This window comes from Ovis canadensis, chromosome X (genome assembly GCF_042477335.2).
Source record: "Ovis canadensis isolate MfBH-ARS-UI-01 breed Bighorn chromosome X, ARS-UI_OviCan_v2, whole genome shotgun sequence".
NCBI classification, from domain to species: domain Eukaryota; kingdom Metazoa; phylum Chordata; class Mammalia; order Artiodactyla; family Bovidae; genus Ovis; species Ovis canadensis.
The window spans coordinates 100945156-100964081 of NC_091727.1; the positions used below are offsets into that span (position 1 = coordinate 100945156).

The window sequence follows — 18926 nt, forward strand, 5'->3', positions numbered from 1 at the left end:
CTGATACACTTCTAGGTTCAAAGGAGGCATTCTATTATTCTGTGTTTTATGTGTACCAATACAGCTTTCTGTTGTAAAATTACTTGTTTTAAGAATATCCAGTTTTCTTGGATTCCTTTTTGTCAACGTTTCCCTAGGGGCACTCTTAGTGTCTTGAACTTGGTAAAATGCCCGAAGTCCATTTTATTTGATTACATCAGTTCTCTCCCAGAGAACTCTGAATACTATCATTCTGTGGTTCAGTCCATGAATTTCCATCCACAAGCTTCAGGAAATACTACCAGCCAAGATCGTGTAAAAGAAATCTGGCTTACTTGAGTCTTCTACTTTTTAAAGAAGTTCTTAGAAACTGATTTCCTAGTATGTTGCAGAAATTTACTTGACAGACTGTGGCCTGCTGGATTGTTTTTTTTCAGCAGATGGGTAAAGACTCTCATAACCACAAATTTTTAAGTAAACCGGGCAAAGACATGATTTCATCCTTACAAAGTTTACCATTTTTGTGTCACTGGTCTCTTTAAGATACCTAGTTTGAGGGTTTTTTGGTGGATTAACAATCATAGGGATTAGCCTAAAATATTTGCAAAATTCATGTATTACTTTTCAATTCTTACCCCAGAGAATTAAAATAAAATTACAAAGTAGCACACCTCTCAGAGAAAGCATAAGATCAAAAGTAATTTGATCTCCACCAGAGGATGCTAACGTGTAGAAAGCAAAGTTTTTCCTCTGTCCAAGAAGCAATTGAACTGCTACTGAAAGAAAAATGCCATAGAGTTGCAAAGAATTTACCAAATGTGGTCAGATATAAATATTGTTTCCTCTTTCACTCCCTGTCCACTTCAACTGTAACTATTGACCAATAGCCATTATTTAAAAAAAGAAAAAACCCAACCAAACAAAAAAAATGCTATAGTACAAGGCTCATGTTCAACTGTTTAGATTTGGGGTTCTGATAGAAGACATTTTTATGCACACACACACAAGATAAAAATCAACAAAAGTGGCCTTGGGAAAAAAATACACAGGGACAGGAATGAGATTAAGCCACCCGAACATTACAGAAAGTGTTTAACAAAGGAGAGAGCAGAATGGTCATTCCTTACTTTCTGAAGATCTTATGGCATCTCTTTCCTCCAGACCAATTCTTTATTTAAAATTCTCTCAAAAAATTTTAGAATCTGTTTTTCACATGATAAAAGTAACACACATTCATCGTTAAAAATCCCAACAGAAACACAAAGTTAGTCTATCTCTTCACCAAACTGTCAGTTCCACTCTTTAGAGGTAACCAGATTCCTAATGGCTAGGAATCTGTCTTGAACTTTAAATTGTTTGGCAGCAAACAGAAATGACTCCAATAAAATGAAGTGACATTTACCAATAAGTTGGAGTGACTGATCTAACCAGTAGATATGTGATACAGCACATTAACCACTTACAGAAACTGTCTTCTAAAATTTTGAAGCAAGTTTGAAATCACCCTGACTTCCCAGCCTGAATTATTCCACTTCCTGCCTTTCAGTTATACAATTCTCCCCTGGACTTTTTCAGAAGGAATAGTGGAAATAATCTAGTCTAATCCCTTCATTTTACAGATAAGAAAACTGACACCTTAAAAGGTTAAGTGACTTGTCTTGGGTCATGTATCTAATCAGTAGCAGACTGTGGCTACAGAATCCTGGTCTCTACCTCCCAGTCCAAAGAGACATGACTTGCCAGACTTACTTGACTGTGGATGGTGTGATCTAACAGACAGACTATCCTGTGACCACTTTTTCAAATCTAATTTTTTATGAAAGTACCTAGAAAGACTTGAAATAAACTGCTAACATACAGCTTCACTAATGAAATGGAATTTACAATGTCTAAACACAGTTCAGCTTTTAAGAAAAATGGACCACTGGGGCTCCAAACATCATGCATGTTCTTCTACCAGACATACAACAGGAAGGACCCCCAACTTTCCAATGTCGTGGCTGTATTAAAAGGCTAGATATTCTCCCTGCTGCTGCTAAGTCACTTCAGTCGTGTCCAACTCTATGCGACCCCATAGACGGCAGCCCACCAGGCTCCCCAGTCCCTGGAATTCTCCAGGCAAGAACACTGGAAGAATCCCATTACTCAATGTCTAGTTGTGTGAGGCTTCTGATTAAACAGCAGGGCTTCCTGGCAACTGGAGGCCAATTTAAATCTAAACATCTTGGTTTAGATGTTTTAACATCTAACCTTTTAGTAATCCAGCTCTCTCCCCCTTCTTACTGCAAATTCTCATCATTACAACAGCATTTAAAGCATCTTCTGTCACATCCTCCTTCTCCTCAAGTCACACCCTTAACTGGCATGCTTTTAGTGCATTTTCTCTCCTTCCCTGGGCCTCTGGCCCCTCTGGCTCTCTATCTCTTCTCCCTTTGGTTAACTGATGGTCTAAGGGTTGGCATCAGGAATGGGGACACAAACTCAGGTGGTAGAAAGAGAGGTCTGGCTGAAGGGCAGGTCTCCTGTGAGGCAATGAGGGGAAACACGTTTATACAGATACATGGAACAGGCCCTAGAGAGCTCAGAATGGCAGACTGAGCAATTTTGGCTTGATTCCATAGGCACTGGGGAGTCTCTGAAGGGTTGTGAGCATGGGAGTGATAGGATGAAATCAGCTTTTTTAGAAAGTTAGCACTTGGTGTGGGTAGAATAGGAATTTGGGAGGCACTTGGGAGACTCCACTACTGGGAAAGACTGAAGGCAGGAGGAGAAGGGGAAAACAAAGGACGAGATGGTTGGATGGCATCACCGACTCGATGGACATGAGTTTGAGCAAGCTCCTGGAGTTGGTGATGGACAGGGAAGCTTCGTGTGCTATAGTCCATGGGGTCACAAAGAGTCGGACATGGCTGAGCGTCTGAACTGAACTCACTGGGATATTCCAGAAGAAGGTTGTTACAGGCCAAAGCATAGAAGTCAGGACTTGGACCGAAGTGATGGCACCAGAAATTGAGTTGAAGGAACATATATAAAGTATATTTCAAAGGCATGGGCCTTAGAAGATGGAAGGACAGGATCAAAAGTGAATAATGCCCAGCTTGCAATCCTGGGTGAGTAAAAGATGGGGAATATAGAAGACAGGATAGTTTTAGAGCCATAAGGAGATCTGTTTGACATGCTATGAGCTGATGGAAAGATAGGCAGAGACTTCCCTAGTGGTCCAGTGGTGAAGACTCTGCACTGCCAATGCAGGAGGTACACGTTCAGCCCCTGGTCGGGGAACTAAGATCCCACATGGCTGCAGCATGGCCAAAAAATAAAAAAATTAAAATTAAAAGATAGTCAAGTGGAGATGTCCCGTCATGAGCTAGAGATGCTCGGGTGAGAAGCTAAAGATGGAGAGTAAAAGGAATATTTGAAACCATGATTGATGCAGAATGCATTCACCAAGGGAAAGAATTTTGCAGATAGGGACACACTTATCAGAAAGAAAAGAGGGGTGGAAAAACAGAATGGGGAAGGTGATAAGTTTCTGGAAGGAAGGAGCATTAACAGTTTTAAATATAGGCAAGGACAAAAAGAATAAACATTAGTAAATTAGCCCAAGTAGCTACATAGTGGGCTTCCCAGGTGACTCAGTGGTAAAGAATCCCCCTACCAATGCAGGGGACACAGGAGACATGGGTTTGATCCCTGGGTCAGCAAGATCCCCTGAAGAAGGAAATGGAAACCTACTCCAGTATTCTTGCCTGGGAAATCTCATGGACAGAGGAGCCTAGCGGCCTACAGTCCACTGGGCCACAAAGAGTCAGACACAACTGGGGAACTGAGCACACACACAATAAATCTGAAGACCTTAATAAACTATATTTTACTTCTCTCAATAGTACTACTCCTTAATTACACAAATAAATGTTTTGAGTCTTCTGTTCAATAACATCCAAGCCCAGAGTACTTAGTACTAAGTTTACTGAACTGTGTGTCTTACAGAGCAGGATGTAACTAACAAAAGAGCAAGTGCAATTTATCAGACATATAGTTTAAGATACAGAACTCTATTTTTTCTATGAACATCTGGCACAGCAGCACAAACGTCCTGGTATAACTTTTCTCTTGTTAAGACCCCAGTGGCTTAGTTGGGTAGCACCTCCAGTCTTCTGAAATTCACCTCTTACCAACTTAACTAAGCAGCAGGGGGATAAAGCTATCTGGCTACGGCAGAGGAATGGCTTGAAGAGAATGGGAGATCTGGCTGAAATGAGGAGTGAACCAGGAGAGGAGGCACTGGCTGATAGATAAAACTCTGTGAAGGCAGTAGGGTGCATCCAGGCTTTTTACAAAACCACTGCTGCCTCTCCCGCAGGTTGTGGATTAAAGGCAACTAAATGGCTACTGTGTACTACATCGGCTGTCTTTTGTTCTCCTACAAGAAAAACATTTTCAGGAGACTGACAGAGTGAAGATGACATATCAGTTTCTGGAGACCACTAAATAGCCAAAGACCACCCTGTTGTTTTTTCAAGCCTGTCATTCTTCCTACAGGGCCTACTCAGCCTAGGCCCCAGTCCTCAACCTCTACTCCCAACTATCTCAAGCTCCATCAACTGAGAGTCCCAACAACTCCATATCTTTCCCTCAGTGGGGGCATAATCAAAGACCAAAGCGTTTCACAGAAAAATGCACCATGATATTCACCTACATAGAGTCAGAGAAATAGTCAAAATGGTAACGCTAGCAGTAATGATTTTCATTCATCGAGTATTTGCTCTAATATCGAGCTGGCCAAAAAGTTTGTTTGGGTTTCCATACAATGTTACAGAAAAACCTGAACTATTTTTTTGGCCAACCCAATATCACACATTGTTATCAAAAACCACTATAAACAATAGCATGATAATTCTGTCTAAAATACATGATTCTAGGACATATCCCACAATTAGAAAATATCACTGAGAAGTTATTAAAAGGAATATCCTACCATAATTGATAAAAAGTGAAGTGGCTCGCTATTTAAGACTCTGGAATACACAGAGACCTAAGTTACTATTCAACCACATTAGTTAACCTTTCTGGGCCCCAGTTTCCTTATCTGCTAAGTGGGGATAATAGTAGTACCTGTGATTTAGGTTAGTTGGGAAGATAAATGAAATAAGCACTGTACATTCATTGGCACATTGCCCTGTACATCAGCATTACTCAATAAATGTCAACAGCTATTATTAGAAAGCTATTATATTATTGTTTACTATTACAGAAGCAGATATAAGTCAAGTTATATCTGTGAAAGTCAGATAACATCTTTGACTATAAGGTAAGTTTCAGAAGGATTTATAACTAGGGCTATAAAATGGCTCCACATCATATACACATTGTGTGTTAGTCGCTCAGTCGTGTTTGACGCTTTGCAACTCTACGGACTGTAGCCCACCAGGCTCCTCTGTTCATGGAGTTCTCCAGGCGAGAATACTGAAGTGGGTTGCCATGGCTTTCTCCAATATACATGTTATTCACCAGCATATCTGTATTCTCACTCAGGCTCAGAATTAGATATTGGTATTTATTCCTTAAATGGGACCCATTACAGTAACAAAAAATAACATTGTCACTCCTGTAACCACCTTAGGAATACTGAGCTTAGAGAAAGTAATAATTATGGGAACCCTCCATTGGCTTCACTTGACAACCCCCTTCCTTTTAATGCTACTAATGACTTCCCATGATACAAGACAAGAGCTTTGCTAGGGAACCTCAAGAAAGCCTTCAACAAGAGCATTGATACAAACCCTTCTTTGTTTCTTAGGTTTTACACTATGCCAAGCTAAAGAATTTATCCTTTATCCTCTTTTTCTTGATGAATACTGTTCTTGGGAATTCTAGGGCCAAGTAGCTATGTAAATCTAGTAAGGGATATGTTACATATTTCTAATAACACTAGAAGCACGGAACATTTCATGCCACTGATGAGCCACATATTACAAACAGAATTCTAAATGACTATAGTCTTATTAGGAGTTCACATATATATTCTTTTGTACTTAGCCCAGGAAAAAAACTTCTAACCCAACCAGTTGGATCACCAACTACATCCAAAAGTCGAAGCAACCAAACTGGCTTTCAATACAAACAAGAATGGGATGCTTTCATACTTTTGCCCCAGGGCCAAGGGTTATCAACCCATCAACTCTGAACTGTATGATAACCTTTCATGCACAAATGACTCCATTATGGAAGTGCTCATTTAAAACAGAACTTTGAGAGGATCCTCATTCGGAAACAATTTCTAGGACATGACTGTCATAAATATATGAAGAAAAAAATAAAGACCAACAGTGCTGTCTAATAAAAATATAGGGTGAGCCACATATGTAGCCACATTTAAAAAATACAAGCGAGATAAATATTTAACAAAGTATATCAAAAATATTGTTTAAATTTGTAGTCAATATAAAAATTCTTAATAATATATTTTATACAGTTTAGGTACTAAATCTTCAAAATCTCACGTTTAGTTTATACTTACAAAACATCTTGATTCCAACTAGCCACCTATTCAAGTGCTGAATAACCACATGTGGCTAGGGGATGCTGTCCTGAATGGTGCAAATACAACCAATCTAACGTGAATGACTGTTATATCTGAAGAGTCATACCTGCCCTCACTGCCGTCTCAGCTCTTCACCCTCATTGCTGGAGCTCTAACAGTGTCCCCACCCCTCTCTGGGACCACTAGTCCACCTGGAACTATGAGGAAGAAGGGGGGAAAGGATGTGTTTTAAACAAAGCACCCTGGAATCCCAACTCCATTTCCCAGTAGAAACAATAGCAAACACAATAGTTCAATGGGTAAGTGGCATTAAGGGTTAAATAGGCTTTCCTGGGGAGGAAGGTCTGGGAACCTAATCACCATTTAGAACACTGTATCCAGGAGATAGTGTGTTCCAAGCTTCCAATAGGCACACAAAGGGACTGCCTGGATCTCTCATCTACACTCTTGGTAAAAGGGTGCTGAAAGACATGTTTACAAAGACTTTCTCATTTAAATACTTAAATTAAACCAATTGGTTCCCTTCTTCATCCCCGTCCTCTCTTCCCCACATACAGAGCGTCCTTCAATCCTGCCCTTCTCTAGAAAGCACATTTGTTCCTGAAATGTGGACGAACTGTCATTTTGGAACACTCTGTGAAAGTGAGAACCCTGTATTCGGAGCAGTTGTCTTCTTGAAGCAAAGGCAAAATGTAAAGGACATATGTGCCCTTTCCATATGGTTGCCCTGTCCTTCCGCAGTCCCTCCTACCCCCCATCCCAACCTCAAAGTCAAAAGCTTTCAAGTGACTAGCATTCATGCAAAATGGGGCAACTTCAACTACCTATTTTAAATCTCTCCCACCTTTCATCCTCCCCTCTCCACAGCCCATCTCAACACAGGCTTCTGCCTCATCATCAAACAAGCACACAATCCTTACCTTGCTGCTGCTGCTGCTGCTAAGTTGCTTCAGTCGTGTCCGACTCTGTGTGACCCCATAGACAGCAGCCCACCAGGCTCCCCTGTCCCTGGGATTCTCCAGGCAAGAACACTGGAGTGGGTTGCCATTTCCTTCTCCGAATCCTTACGCTATTTGTCTTCAAATCCACCTCATGGCTCTTCCTTTCAGGAGAAATGTACAAACTCTAACTTGGAGGTTTCAAAGCCCTTTTGCATCCAGTCTCAGCTAGCTGCAATCTGGACTGGATAAACTGAATTAACACTGTGTCTTGTCAATCTTCCCTCCCTCACCTCCAATCTGTTGGTTAAGAATCCACTGTTGTTGACATCCCCCATACCTTACTCCACATTTTCCAGCCAGCTTCTTCCAGTGACTATTCTCAAGACACTGAGGATTAAGACTATATCTTTTACTATTCCAATCTCCCCTTGGGCCAAGTATTTCTTGGAATTACCTTAGGCTCCAAGTATAGTATAGTATAATCCACAGAGGGTGCTCATTGAACATATGGTTTATAAAAGCCTAGATTGCTGTAGTAGCAGTCCAATGTCAGACTTCTCTTCCAGAAACACTATTTTGGTCATATCACCACAATAGTGGTAAAAGTTAGACCAATGGCTACCTTCAGGAGAGGAAGTGATTACAAGAAGCAAGCAGCACCTTCTGGACAGACGGTTAAGGGATCATAGCGGAAGTTGTTACACTGTTTGCAGTAGGGGTGGGCAGAGGGGCAGGATGACTTTTGACAGTGTAGAATGAAGAATTGAGGCATGTCAGGCTAATCAAGCAGAGGGAACCACATAAGCAATGATACAGAAGCAAGAGGCATATTGAGTCTGAAGAAGATGGTCAAGTTCTTATTGTGGTTGGAGCCTGAAGTCCAGGAAAAAAGCATGAGGAGACATTGTGGGCAAAGCCAAACTAAGGAGCAGGGATTTTATTCTGAAATATAATGGGGAGTCAGTGAAGAATTTTTAGTGTGGGAATGAGTTTGTATTTTACTTTATTTTATGAATGAGCAATCTAGTGGCAATGAGGGTGAAGAATCAGAGGTGAACAAGACCAGAAGTAGGGAGACCAAGTGAGTGGCTGCTGCCACAATGGTCCAGGTGAAGACTGTTGAAAGTTGAAACAAGAGAGGAGCAAATAAGAATGAATGGATAGGGACTTCCCTGGTGGTCCAGTGGTTAAGAATCCACCTACTAATGCAGGGACACAAGTTTGATCCCTGGTCCAGAAAGATCCCACATGCCACAGAGCAACTAAGTCCACGCCATAACTACTGAGCCTGTTCGCCTAGAGCCCGTGAGCTGCAACAAGAGAAGCCACTGCAATGAGAAACCAATGCACCATGACTATAGAGTAGCCCCTGCTCACCACAACCAGAGGAAGCTGCACACAGCAACTAAGACCCAGCACAGTCAAAAATAAATAAATAAAATTAAAATTAATAAAATAGAAACTTGAAAAAAAGAATGAATGGGCACGAGAGAGGTTTAGAATACAGAACAGACAGGACTCCATAATTTTCTCAGCATTCCACAGTCATCTTCCAGCTTGCACCTAACCTGAAAATAGCAGTGTTAATTCCCTTGACCACAGAGTTAGTCTTCCACCAAAACTTCCCCACTTTTCTCTCTCTTCTTTAAAACAAGGATATTTTTTCGCTGCAAAACTAAACTACAAACAAAAGTGCACATAAATATAGTGGTATACACATGACTGGTAGAGGGTTCTCTGTATAAGCTTTCACTAAAGTTCTAATGGCAGAAAGAAAAGAAGAACTAAAGTACCTCTTGATGAAAGTGAAAGAGGAGAGTGAAAAAGTTGGTTTAAAGCTCAACATTCAGAAAGGCATCTGGCCCCATCACTTCATGGCAAATAGATGGGGAAACAGTGGAAACAGTGTCAGACTATTTTTGGGGGTTTCAAAATCACTGCAGATGGTGACTGCAGCCATGAAATTAAAAGATGCTTGCTCCTTGGAAGAAAAGTTATGACCAACCTAGACAGCATGTTAAAAAGCAGAGACATTACTTTGACGACAAAGGTCCATCCAGTCAAGGCTATGGTTTTTCCAGTAGTCGTGTATGGATGTGAGTTGGACAATAAAGAAAGCTGAGCACCAAAGAATTGATACTTTTGAACTGTGGTGTTGGAGAAGACTCTTGAGAGTCCCTTGGACTACAAGGAGATCCAACCAGTCCACCCTAAAGGAAATCAGTCCTGAATATTCATTGGAAGGACTGATGCTGAAGCTCTAATACTTTGGCCACCTGATGCAAAGAACTGACTCATTGGAAAAGACCCTGATGCTGGGAAAGATTGAAGGCAGGAGGAGAAAGGGATGACAGAGGATGAGATGGCATCCTCATCCATCCTGATCCCATCATGGATGGCATCACCAACTCAATGGACATGAGTTTGAGTAAACTCTGGGAATTGGTGATGGACAGGGAGGCCTGGTGTACTGCAGTCCATGGGGTCACAAAGAGTCGGACATGACTGAGCGACTGAACTGACTGACTGAAAGTTCTAATTCCTCCATCTTTTACTCTTATATAAAGAAAAAATGCTATCAGTCAGAGTACTCCATTCCTAAAATTCCTTCTAGTAAAATATATTTAATATATATTATATTTATAGGCTGGATAAAAATCTGGAAGCATTCCCTTTTTAGGTATGTATGTGTAATTGATATATAAAACTGTATTCATTTAAGGTTTTCAACATAATTTGATATTTGTATACAGTGCAAAATGATCACCACAATAAGTCTAGTTAATACTCATTGCCACATAAAGTTACAACATTTTTCCTTTTTTCTTATGAACTTTTAAGATTTACTTTCTTAGCAATTTTCAAATATACAATATTATTAACTATCATCAGCATACTGTACATTACATCTCATGACTTTTTCATACCTGGAGGTTTGTACATTTTGACATCCTTCACCAACTTTGCCCATCTTCCAACCTTCCACCTCTCACAACCACCAATTTGTTCTCTGTATCTATGAGCTTGTTCTTTTTTTGTTTTGTTTTCGATTCCACATTTAAGTGAGATCATACAGTATTTGTCTCTCTCTGTCTGACTTATTTCACTTGACATAATGTCCTCAAGGTTCACTCATGTTGTCACAAATAGCAAGATTGCCTTCTTTTTTGTGGCTGAATAATATTCCATTGTATGTATATACTACATTTTCTTTATTCACACATCAATGAACACTTAGGTTATTTCCATTTCTTGGTTATTGTAAATAAACTGCAATGAACATGGGGGTGCATATATCTTTTCAAGTTAATGTTTTCATTTTCTTCAGATAAATACCCAGAAGTAGAGTTGCTGGCTCATATGCTACTTCTAGCTTTAATCTTTTGAGGAACCTCCATACAGCTTTCCACAGTGGCTGCACAAATTTACATTCCCTCCTCCCTTTTCTCCAAATCCTTTCCAACACTTGTTATTTGTTGTCTTTTTGATAACAGCTACTCTAACAGGCCTGAGGTGATATCCTACTGTGGTTTTATTTGCATTTCCCTGATGATTAGTGATGGTGAGCATCTTTTCATGAGCCCTCTGTCCATCTGTATATCTTCTTTGAAAAACTGTCTATTCAGATCTTCTGCCCATTTTAAAAATCAGATTGTTTAGTTTTTTTTTTCTGCTATTGAGTTATGTGAGTTCTTATAATATTTTAGATAGTAACATCTTATCAGATACATAATTTGCAAAGATTTTCTCCCATTCAGCAGGTTGTCTTTTCATTTTGTTGATTTTTTCCTCTTTTTCAATTTCAAAATAATGCTTCAAATGGCTAGTGAGGAAGGTGAAAAGGAAACATGGTCAGGGAAGAAACAACTAATCATAAAAGTAGATGCACCACCTTTGTAGCATTTTGAGTTTTCGATGCAATTGCCTCTGGTTGTTCTCACAGGCTATGTTACTGCTGCTTCACCCAAAAGCACTTCCTTAGCTTCCAACCACAGTGAAAGGCTCCCCTAAAAGTCACTCCTTTTCCAAATTAGGCCCACAAAACATACTCATGGGCATATGAAAAAGTTAAGCGTAGTTAAAAATACCAGTAAATGTTTGCAATAAAGATCACTTTAAAAAGCACAGGTTCACTTCCTAAATCTGTAAGCCAAAATGCTGCCTTTTGCTGATACATGTTGACAGAGCCACACAGATATCAGTAAGCAAGGCTGGCTACAGGATGTGAAAAAGCAACACTCAAGGAAATTTTCACTTTTACAAATGCTCTCTGTTTCAAATTACAGACTTGGGATATTTCTTTGAAACATCTCTCCCTATTTATATTAAAAAAAAACACTTCTGTCTGCGATGTACACATGTGTTTCAGTTATTTCTAGAAAAATGACTCCGTTTTATGTTTAAAAAAATAGTATTGCCTTTAATAAAAAGAAATCACTTTAAGAAAGTAGCTTCAAACATCAAACTATGTCGAATACTTAACTACTCCAGTCTCATGGCTCGCTTTCTTCTTGATGCCCTCAATTTGCTCAGACTTAGTAGTAGTGACAAGCTTACCTCTGCTATTCACTGAATAAAAGGAAATTATGACTCATAGCAAAACAAAACATACAAGACAGCAGAACCTCAGCCAAAACTATTAAGAACTATTCTACCAAAAAAAGAGAAAAGAAACCCATCCCACTTCTTAAAACCATGTATTAGTCTTATAAGGACACACTGGAAATTTTAAAATATTAAACAGCTTCAACCTAGCTGTGTACACTAGAGACAGCATTGTATAAATGTAGTGTTAACATTTGTGACACTATGTATAAAATGTGTCTACAAAGCAACACTTGAAACAGATGTAGCACAAAATACTTGCATTTCATATGCCTTTTATATGGTTCCCCAAATCAAACTTACTTCCACCCATGCCAAGCTGACTGCAAGTAACAGGTATGACTAATTTTAAAAGAGCTATGCAGTAAGAAGCTAGGAAGTCCTGGGTGAAACACTATATTCATATGCTTAACAGTACACTTTAGTGAAGAATTCCAGTCACAGTAACTTTTCACAACAAGATTTATTGTCAGAGCTTGTAAGTGGATATACTGGGAATAGTTCCACGCCTGTTAGGGAATAAACCTTCCAACCAAATGCACAACTCATGCCTGTTACACCACCAATAAAATTGAATCTTCTACTAGGAAAAAAATCAGCTTTGCAGTGTTTACAGTTGGACATAACCAAGACCTGAGAAATAAGTAAGCAGTTTCTTTGACAAGAGATAAAGTCCTCCAACTGTAGAGAAACCCAAAAATACACTTCACATTATTCTGCAGAAGAATAAGTTACAAATAAAATCTCATCTAACATCACTTTGCTAAAAGGACCTCAGACTCCTACGGAAGAGTGAAGTTTTAAGTAGGAATTAAGACGCCTGCTGACAGTCAAATAAAGACCTATTTGATGATTGGTGTGACAGAAAACAGACATTTATGGCTCCCAGCTATCAGCAAGTGAAAGATTAGATTAAATTTTAAGAAAAATTCACCAGATGTTCTAAAATTTCAGACCTTCCAAAATGATTAGGTCCTAGAAGCAGAAGAACAAATAGTTACCACATGCTGAGGGGAGGGATGGGGTGGGCAGAAAAAGAGTGACTGAAAGGGACTCAGAGAAGAAACTGCTACCAAAATATGGCATATCATTAGCAATTCAGTTATAGACAGCAAAATGACAAGAACATCACTAAAATCAGTAATTGTTCCCTAGCACATGTAGTTATCATGTAAGATTAAAAAGAAAAAAACCTGAATGACTTTGGAAAAGCGTAAGGAAGAGGATAGCTCATGATTAGCAATTGAAAGTATTAATCAAAGTGTCTTCACATACTTGTCCACATAAAAAAAAAGATCAAAGCCAGCTCAGAATGTTTTTTACTTCAGGATAAAATGTAGTGTACAAGATTGCAAGATAAAAAGAGCTGACAGATGAAATTTCCACTAAAAAAAAATTCAACTTTTCCCCTTTGCCCACAGAACTACCTGGAGCCTCTAAAATACCATGGGTAAGTTACATGGCCACGAAAAATTTTAAGTATGAAGACTATGTGGCTACTGGGAATAATTCATAGAACAAAACAGATGGAAAAGGTAGAACTCAAAAGTAATATAGTACACTGTGATTACAATGCTAGGTTAAAAAAAAAAAAAAAACAGCTGTGATGATGAGGGGGCCCAGACTTTCTTTTTCCTTTCCAAAGATTCTGTAAATATTGCCATAAAAGCTTTATACATCAAAAATAATTTTTCATCTATGAGTCTTGGCATTCAGCAAAATGTTAACTAAATTATTCCTTTAGAGGAAAAAAAAAAGTCTACTGCTTTGTAATTTATCCTGTTTACTATTTCAAAATAAGGAGGATTTTAAACGGCCACAGTACAACAGTGGGTTCTTATCTGTATTAGTACTCCAAGGGTGTAGACCTTCATACTGAAGATGGACAAACATCTGCTTTTCTATGTGGAAAAAAATGGTCACACCCTTGTAGGAAACTGACATGTTAAAAAACTTATGGCATTCTTAAAGATGTCTACTTGCTCCATTTTTCTAAATAGATAAATCAAAAACGGAAAACAAAGCATTAAAACCAGAATGGTTTTCAGGGGAACCTACTAATCAAACTGTTAACCGAAGATACGAGTCACAAAAGTAAAGTCTCTCTTTGGTTTTACTTCTGAAGGAACGCTCTCTTTAGCCAACTATTCAGTTTGGTAGGTTCCATTCTTTTAAACACCTCACTCGGCTAAAACGGATTATAACACATTCAGTGCCTCCTCGGCTCTGTTAAGAGAATTTGAGTAAAAGAGGGCATCTAGCAAAAGACGTCGAGGATTATGGTAATATATGTTTAAAATTTCAATATGCAAGCAGGACTCTTAAGCAGGTTGCATTAATAGTCTGAATTCTATTTTATCGGGCCACTGCAGGCAAAGCAGTTCTTTATCTCCGCACCATCAGGATGAGGGCTGGAAGGTGAAATGCTCCCTACTTCTCTCCTGCAGGTCAGAACCCAGTGGATCAAGTCATCGAATTTGGCTATTGTAACTGCGCACAGCGAGTCCTCCCCTTCCTTCCTTTCTCTTCCCTGGACAAATCCCTACGTGACTAACACAAACCTAATTTATGATGTCAATAGGTAGGCCAGGTCCCCCAAAAGCTCGGTCCCCGCGGGTTCCGACTAGGCATCTCCCCGCCCCACCCCATCGCGGCTTGGGTGGAATCTACAATGAAACACCAACAGTAGCTAAGGTAACAGAGCCGGGGTTAACCGGACCGACACAGGAGAAGCAGTGAACAGGACTGTTTCTGCGGGCCGGGGGGTTGGGAGGCTGGGAGGCTGGCTCCGCGGACTGATTTTCCATTGGGTGGGGGTGGGTTAGAGACCACAGACGCACAAAAGCAGCAGTCTAATCTTTGAAGGCCGGCGGCCGGCTCTGCCACGCTCTCAGCAGGAAGGGGAGGGGAGCGGGAGGAAGAGAGGGAGGAGAAGCAGCGCAGGGCGGGAGGAGTGGGGAGGAGGGGCCGGGGGCGGAGCCCGGGCGCCAGGAAAACCCGCGCGCGAGTCCGCAGCACCTCGGGGCGGAGTAGCCGGCGCCGTCCGGCCCCTCGGCCTCCACCGCGCGCGGTGCGACCCGAAGGGGCGGGCCCGTCCGCAGCCTCCCTTCGCGTCTCGGGCCCTCCTTCTCCTCTCCTCCCTCCCCTCCCTCCTTTCCATCTCAGCAGCGCCCTCGGTCTCCCTCTCCGGTTCATACAAAAGCAAAATGTCCGCCATCTTCCGAGGCAGCTGTGCCCGTCGCCGCCACCAGCCCGGCTCTCCTGCGGTTTCTCCTCGGGGCCGCCCCTCCCCCGGCCCCCTTCCCGACCCCAGGCGCCGCGGCTCCTCGGAAGCTGCGGAGTCACCACTCCCCCCGCCCTCGCCCCCACCCCACCCCGCCCTGCCCGCCCCGCCTGGCGACGCAGGACCTCCTCGGGCGGGGGCAGGGGGTCTCGACTGCCCAGGCCGACTGGCTCCTGCTTCCCGCCCGGCCCACCCCCTGGATGGCCCTTTACCTTGATGCAATACGGGGGTTCGTCGTAGGTGACCAGCATGTACCTGTCTCCGCGGCTGGCCGGATCCCGGGCACGCAGCTACAGGACGAGGGATGACGGAGGGGGCCGCGAAGGGAAGGGGGTGGAGGGGGCGATACCAGCGTTACAGAAGCACCTAAATCCACCACCAGCCCCATCCTTCGGGAACTCTCCCCATCTCTCCCCTCCCCTCCCTTTACCTTCAAGAATAACTCCACAGCGCCTTTGGCAATATCCAAATAGGAGGTGCCCAGGTCAGTGCGCTGGTTCATAGAGGCGGACGTGTCTATGAGGAACAGCAGGATGGGCATCTTCCCCCACACCCCTGGCTCCGCTCCCCACTCTCTTGGCCCTCTTGCCCTCACTGCCGCGTACTGCCACCTGAACCCTCAACTCTCGCAGAGCCAGGGTGCAGGGAGCAAGAGGAAGACGGGACGGGACAGATGGAACTGCTCCTGGCCTCCTCTTTTTGCAGCCCCACTTCTTCTCCCTCCAAGGGAACTTGAAAATGTGAGCGTGTGTAGCCCTCGGGGCCCTCCCCCTTCCTCTCTTCTGGCACCACTACTGCCGCTGCTGCTGCCGCAGAGACTACTACCCGAGCATCCGTCCACGCTCACTGAAGCGCTCGCCCCAGACTGAGAGCTGTCTCTGTTCACCGACACACAACTTCTGTCCGCTCACCTACCATGGGCACCATGTGACCAGAACCCACGCCATTGGCTGCCAATTATGTGGTATTTGCATATTCATTAGATGACAGGGCAAGGGGAGGGACTTGGGCGGACCTTGGGAGTTGAAGTTTGAACCCAGGCAGGGGGTAAGGGGAAATGTTAAGGACCCTCCTTTAGAGGACTTGGAAGCTGTTAGGATACTTAGGGTGGCTTGAAGGGATTTTTCGCTTGCTCTTTAAAGATGATAATTCGAAAAGAAGAGTGAATTTGAGCAACAGTTGTGCAGAAGTACAGAAACAGATGCTTGGACAGGCTGCACAGAAAACTCTGCTTACTGCAATCGATCAATCCTGCCACTGGCTAAGACCGAAACATTTCAGAAGCAGCAAACTTCTTTCCTGGCAAGACTTACTTGCATTCCTTCAGATCCCTCCCCACTCTTGGTCAGTATTTGTAAGTCGGTTGCTGGCCTTGCATTCCACGTATCTCTGCTTAGAAAGGAAACTAAAACACGGTTACCTAAATGGCGTTTTGTGTGCACAAGCTTCTTCAGTTTTGTTGAGCACTTCGAAGTATTGGCCTGCCTGTGATGATTCTACCTACTGTTGTGTCTCTGCAGCCTTTACACACGGAAGGTTTGCCAACCTGGTTTCTGATTCAACTCACATTTATTGAGCACCTATGAAGTGTCAGCCATCCACATTAGTCTCGTTTAGTCTTTGAAATCATTGTGGTAGGTGGAATTATGTTCAATTTTCAGTAAAGCAAAGTGCAGCTCGGGTAAATGAGGAAGCACTGAGGGATATGCTCAGGTGTGGCTCTAGGGAGAGACTCAATGAGTGGCCAATCACGCTTGGCTGACTGCTTCGTGTAACTCAGATTTTAAATATGAAGCTGTGTATTCCCAGAACTATGCTGTGCCCAGCGTGGAGTCCTGAACTAAAGTGTGTTTATGACTTCATTTGCTATGTTCCCTTGTAATAGACATTTAAAAATACATATTCAATAACATTTTCATAAAAATAAGATTTCAGAAGAGGCCACATAAGCAATATGTGAATCAGGGACAAAAGTAATACAAATAAAAGGTGAAGTACAAGCAGTGATCTAGTGGTCCAGAAGTTCAGGAGCTTTTCCTAGATGAGGCACTGAGCGGGAAGGGATTGAACTCCTGAACTTTTGAACATACTTTCTTCTTTTTTCTTCATGTCTCTACTCTTTTATTCCACTTGTACTCTCTAAATCAATTGACTTTAATACTTCACCATAGTCCCTCATTCTAGACCTCTTTCTACTTCATGTCTGAGGTTACTGGACATCTCTCAGGAAGGCATTCCTACAAAGCACTGCTCTCTTAGCCTTCATTCCCTTCACAATGAAAGTTAGCATCCTTTGCCCATGTTTCCATTTCATGTGGCTGACTGTGGTGTGGTCCACTCCCATACAGCAGACTCTTTGTTTTGGTGAGAGTTGGTTTAATTTCTGACTTGCTAAAAATGTGTTACCTTTTGCCTTTAAGCAAGCCCTAATCATCACATCTTGACAAAAAGACCTTACTTAACCTGACCTTAACTTACTTAACCTGACCTTACTTACCTTTCCTGGCTCAGAGAAGAGTAAAATCTCACTGCCTGGTTTCTCCACCATCTATTCCTTCCTCAAGGCCATGCCATCTGATTTCTCTCCCCAGCACTCTTTGGAAACTGCTCTGAGGATCCAGGGGCAAGTTCCTGGCCAAATCTAATTATCTGTTTTATATTTTCTTTGTTGACTGTAGAGCCATTTGTCCTTTGCCTTTCTGAATTCCCCCTGCACCTGCCACCTTGCCTTTCATCACTTGCTACTTCTCCCAGCATCTTCCTTACTGCTTGGACTATTTGCTTTCAACTTCTCTGAATCCTCAATTTAATTTCTGTCTCAGTCTGTGGCTACCACTTTTCCTCCCACTGGTCCCACTAAGGACTTTGTTATTTCCGCAATCTTTATTCCTTTATCAATTCTTTCTTTATCCAAATATTCCTTGGGTGGATCTTCTATATGAGAAGCAACAAGAATACACTGGTGAACAAGGGACACAGCATATTATAGCAGTGAAGAACTTGGGTTTCGGGGTTCAAACCCCAACTCTGCCATTTACTAGCTATGTGACCTTGGGCAAATTAGTTAACTCTGCCTCAGCTTCATCATCTGCATGACAATAACAATAGTACCTCATAGAATTGTTATGAGGATTAAATGAATTAATATTTACAAAACGTTTACAGAAGTGCTCAGTACAGAGTCAGTTCTATGTAAGTGTTAAATAAAAGAATAGATATAGTCCATGGCCACGTAGATAACATTCTAGTGGGGAAAATAAAAGTGTAGATAAAATGCTATATTAAGTGCTATGAGAGAGGAAATGCATAGTGCTCTGGGAGCACTGGAAAAAATGTATATTCTAGAAGAATTGGAGACGTGAGGGGGATATACAGAGAAGGTTTCCTGAAGGATACGACATGCAGGAAATGTGAGTAGCCTGGTGATAGAGAGCTGGTGGAGATGAGAACGGGGCAGGGGAGGAGGGAGAATGTTCTAGGTAGGCAGTGGTGAGGTGGTCAGATGGTGAGACATTGAAAGAAACCCAGTGGAAAAAAGAAAGTTCTATATTGCTAGAATGTAGGGTAGCTGGGG

At 42.0% G+C, this 18926-nt stretch overlaps 1 protein-coding gene across 4 annotated transcripts in view; it reads right to left on the reverse strand.

Moving 5' to 3' along the window:
- The window catches only part of INTS6L (integrator complex subunit 6 like), a 55972-nt gene extending 39687 nt beyond the window's left edge, over positions 1-16285 (reverse strand). For 2 of the 4 annotated variants that reach the window (XM_070290695.1, XM_070290693.1), the window contains exons 1-2: positions 15783-16239; positions 15565-15642 (exon numbers count right to left, since the gene is read on the reverse strand). In XM_070290695.1, the coding sequence (XP_070146796.1) occupies positions 15565-15642; positions 15783-15893 (189 nt within the window). In that variant the 5' untranslated portion in view covers positions 15894-16239. Of the gene's footprint in view, positions 1-15564; positions 15643-15782 lie in introns of all 4 variants that reach the window. The other 2 variants (XM_070290696.1, XM_070290694.1) reach the window with 2 other exon arrangements.
- Positions 16286-18926: the final 2641 nt, after the last annotated feature.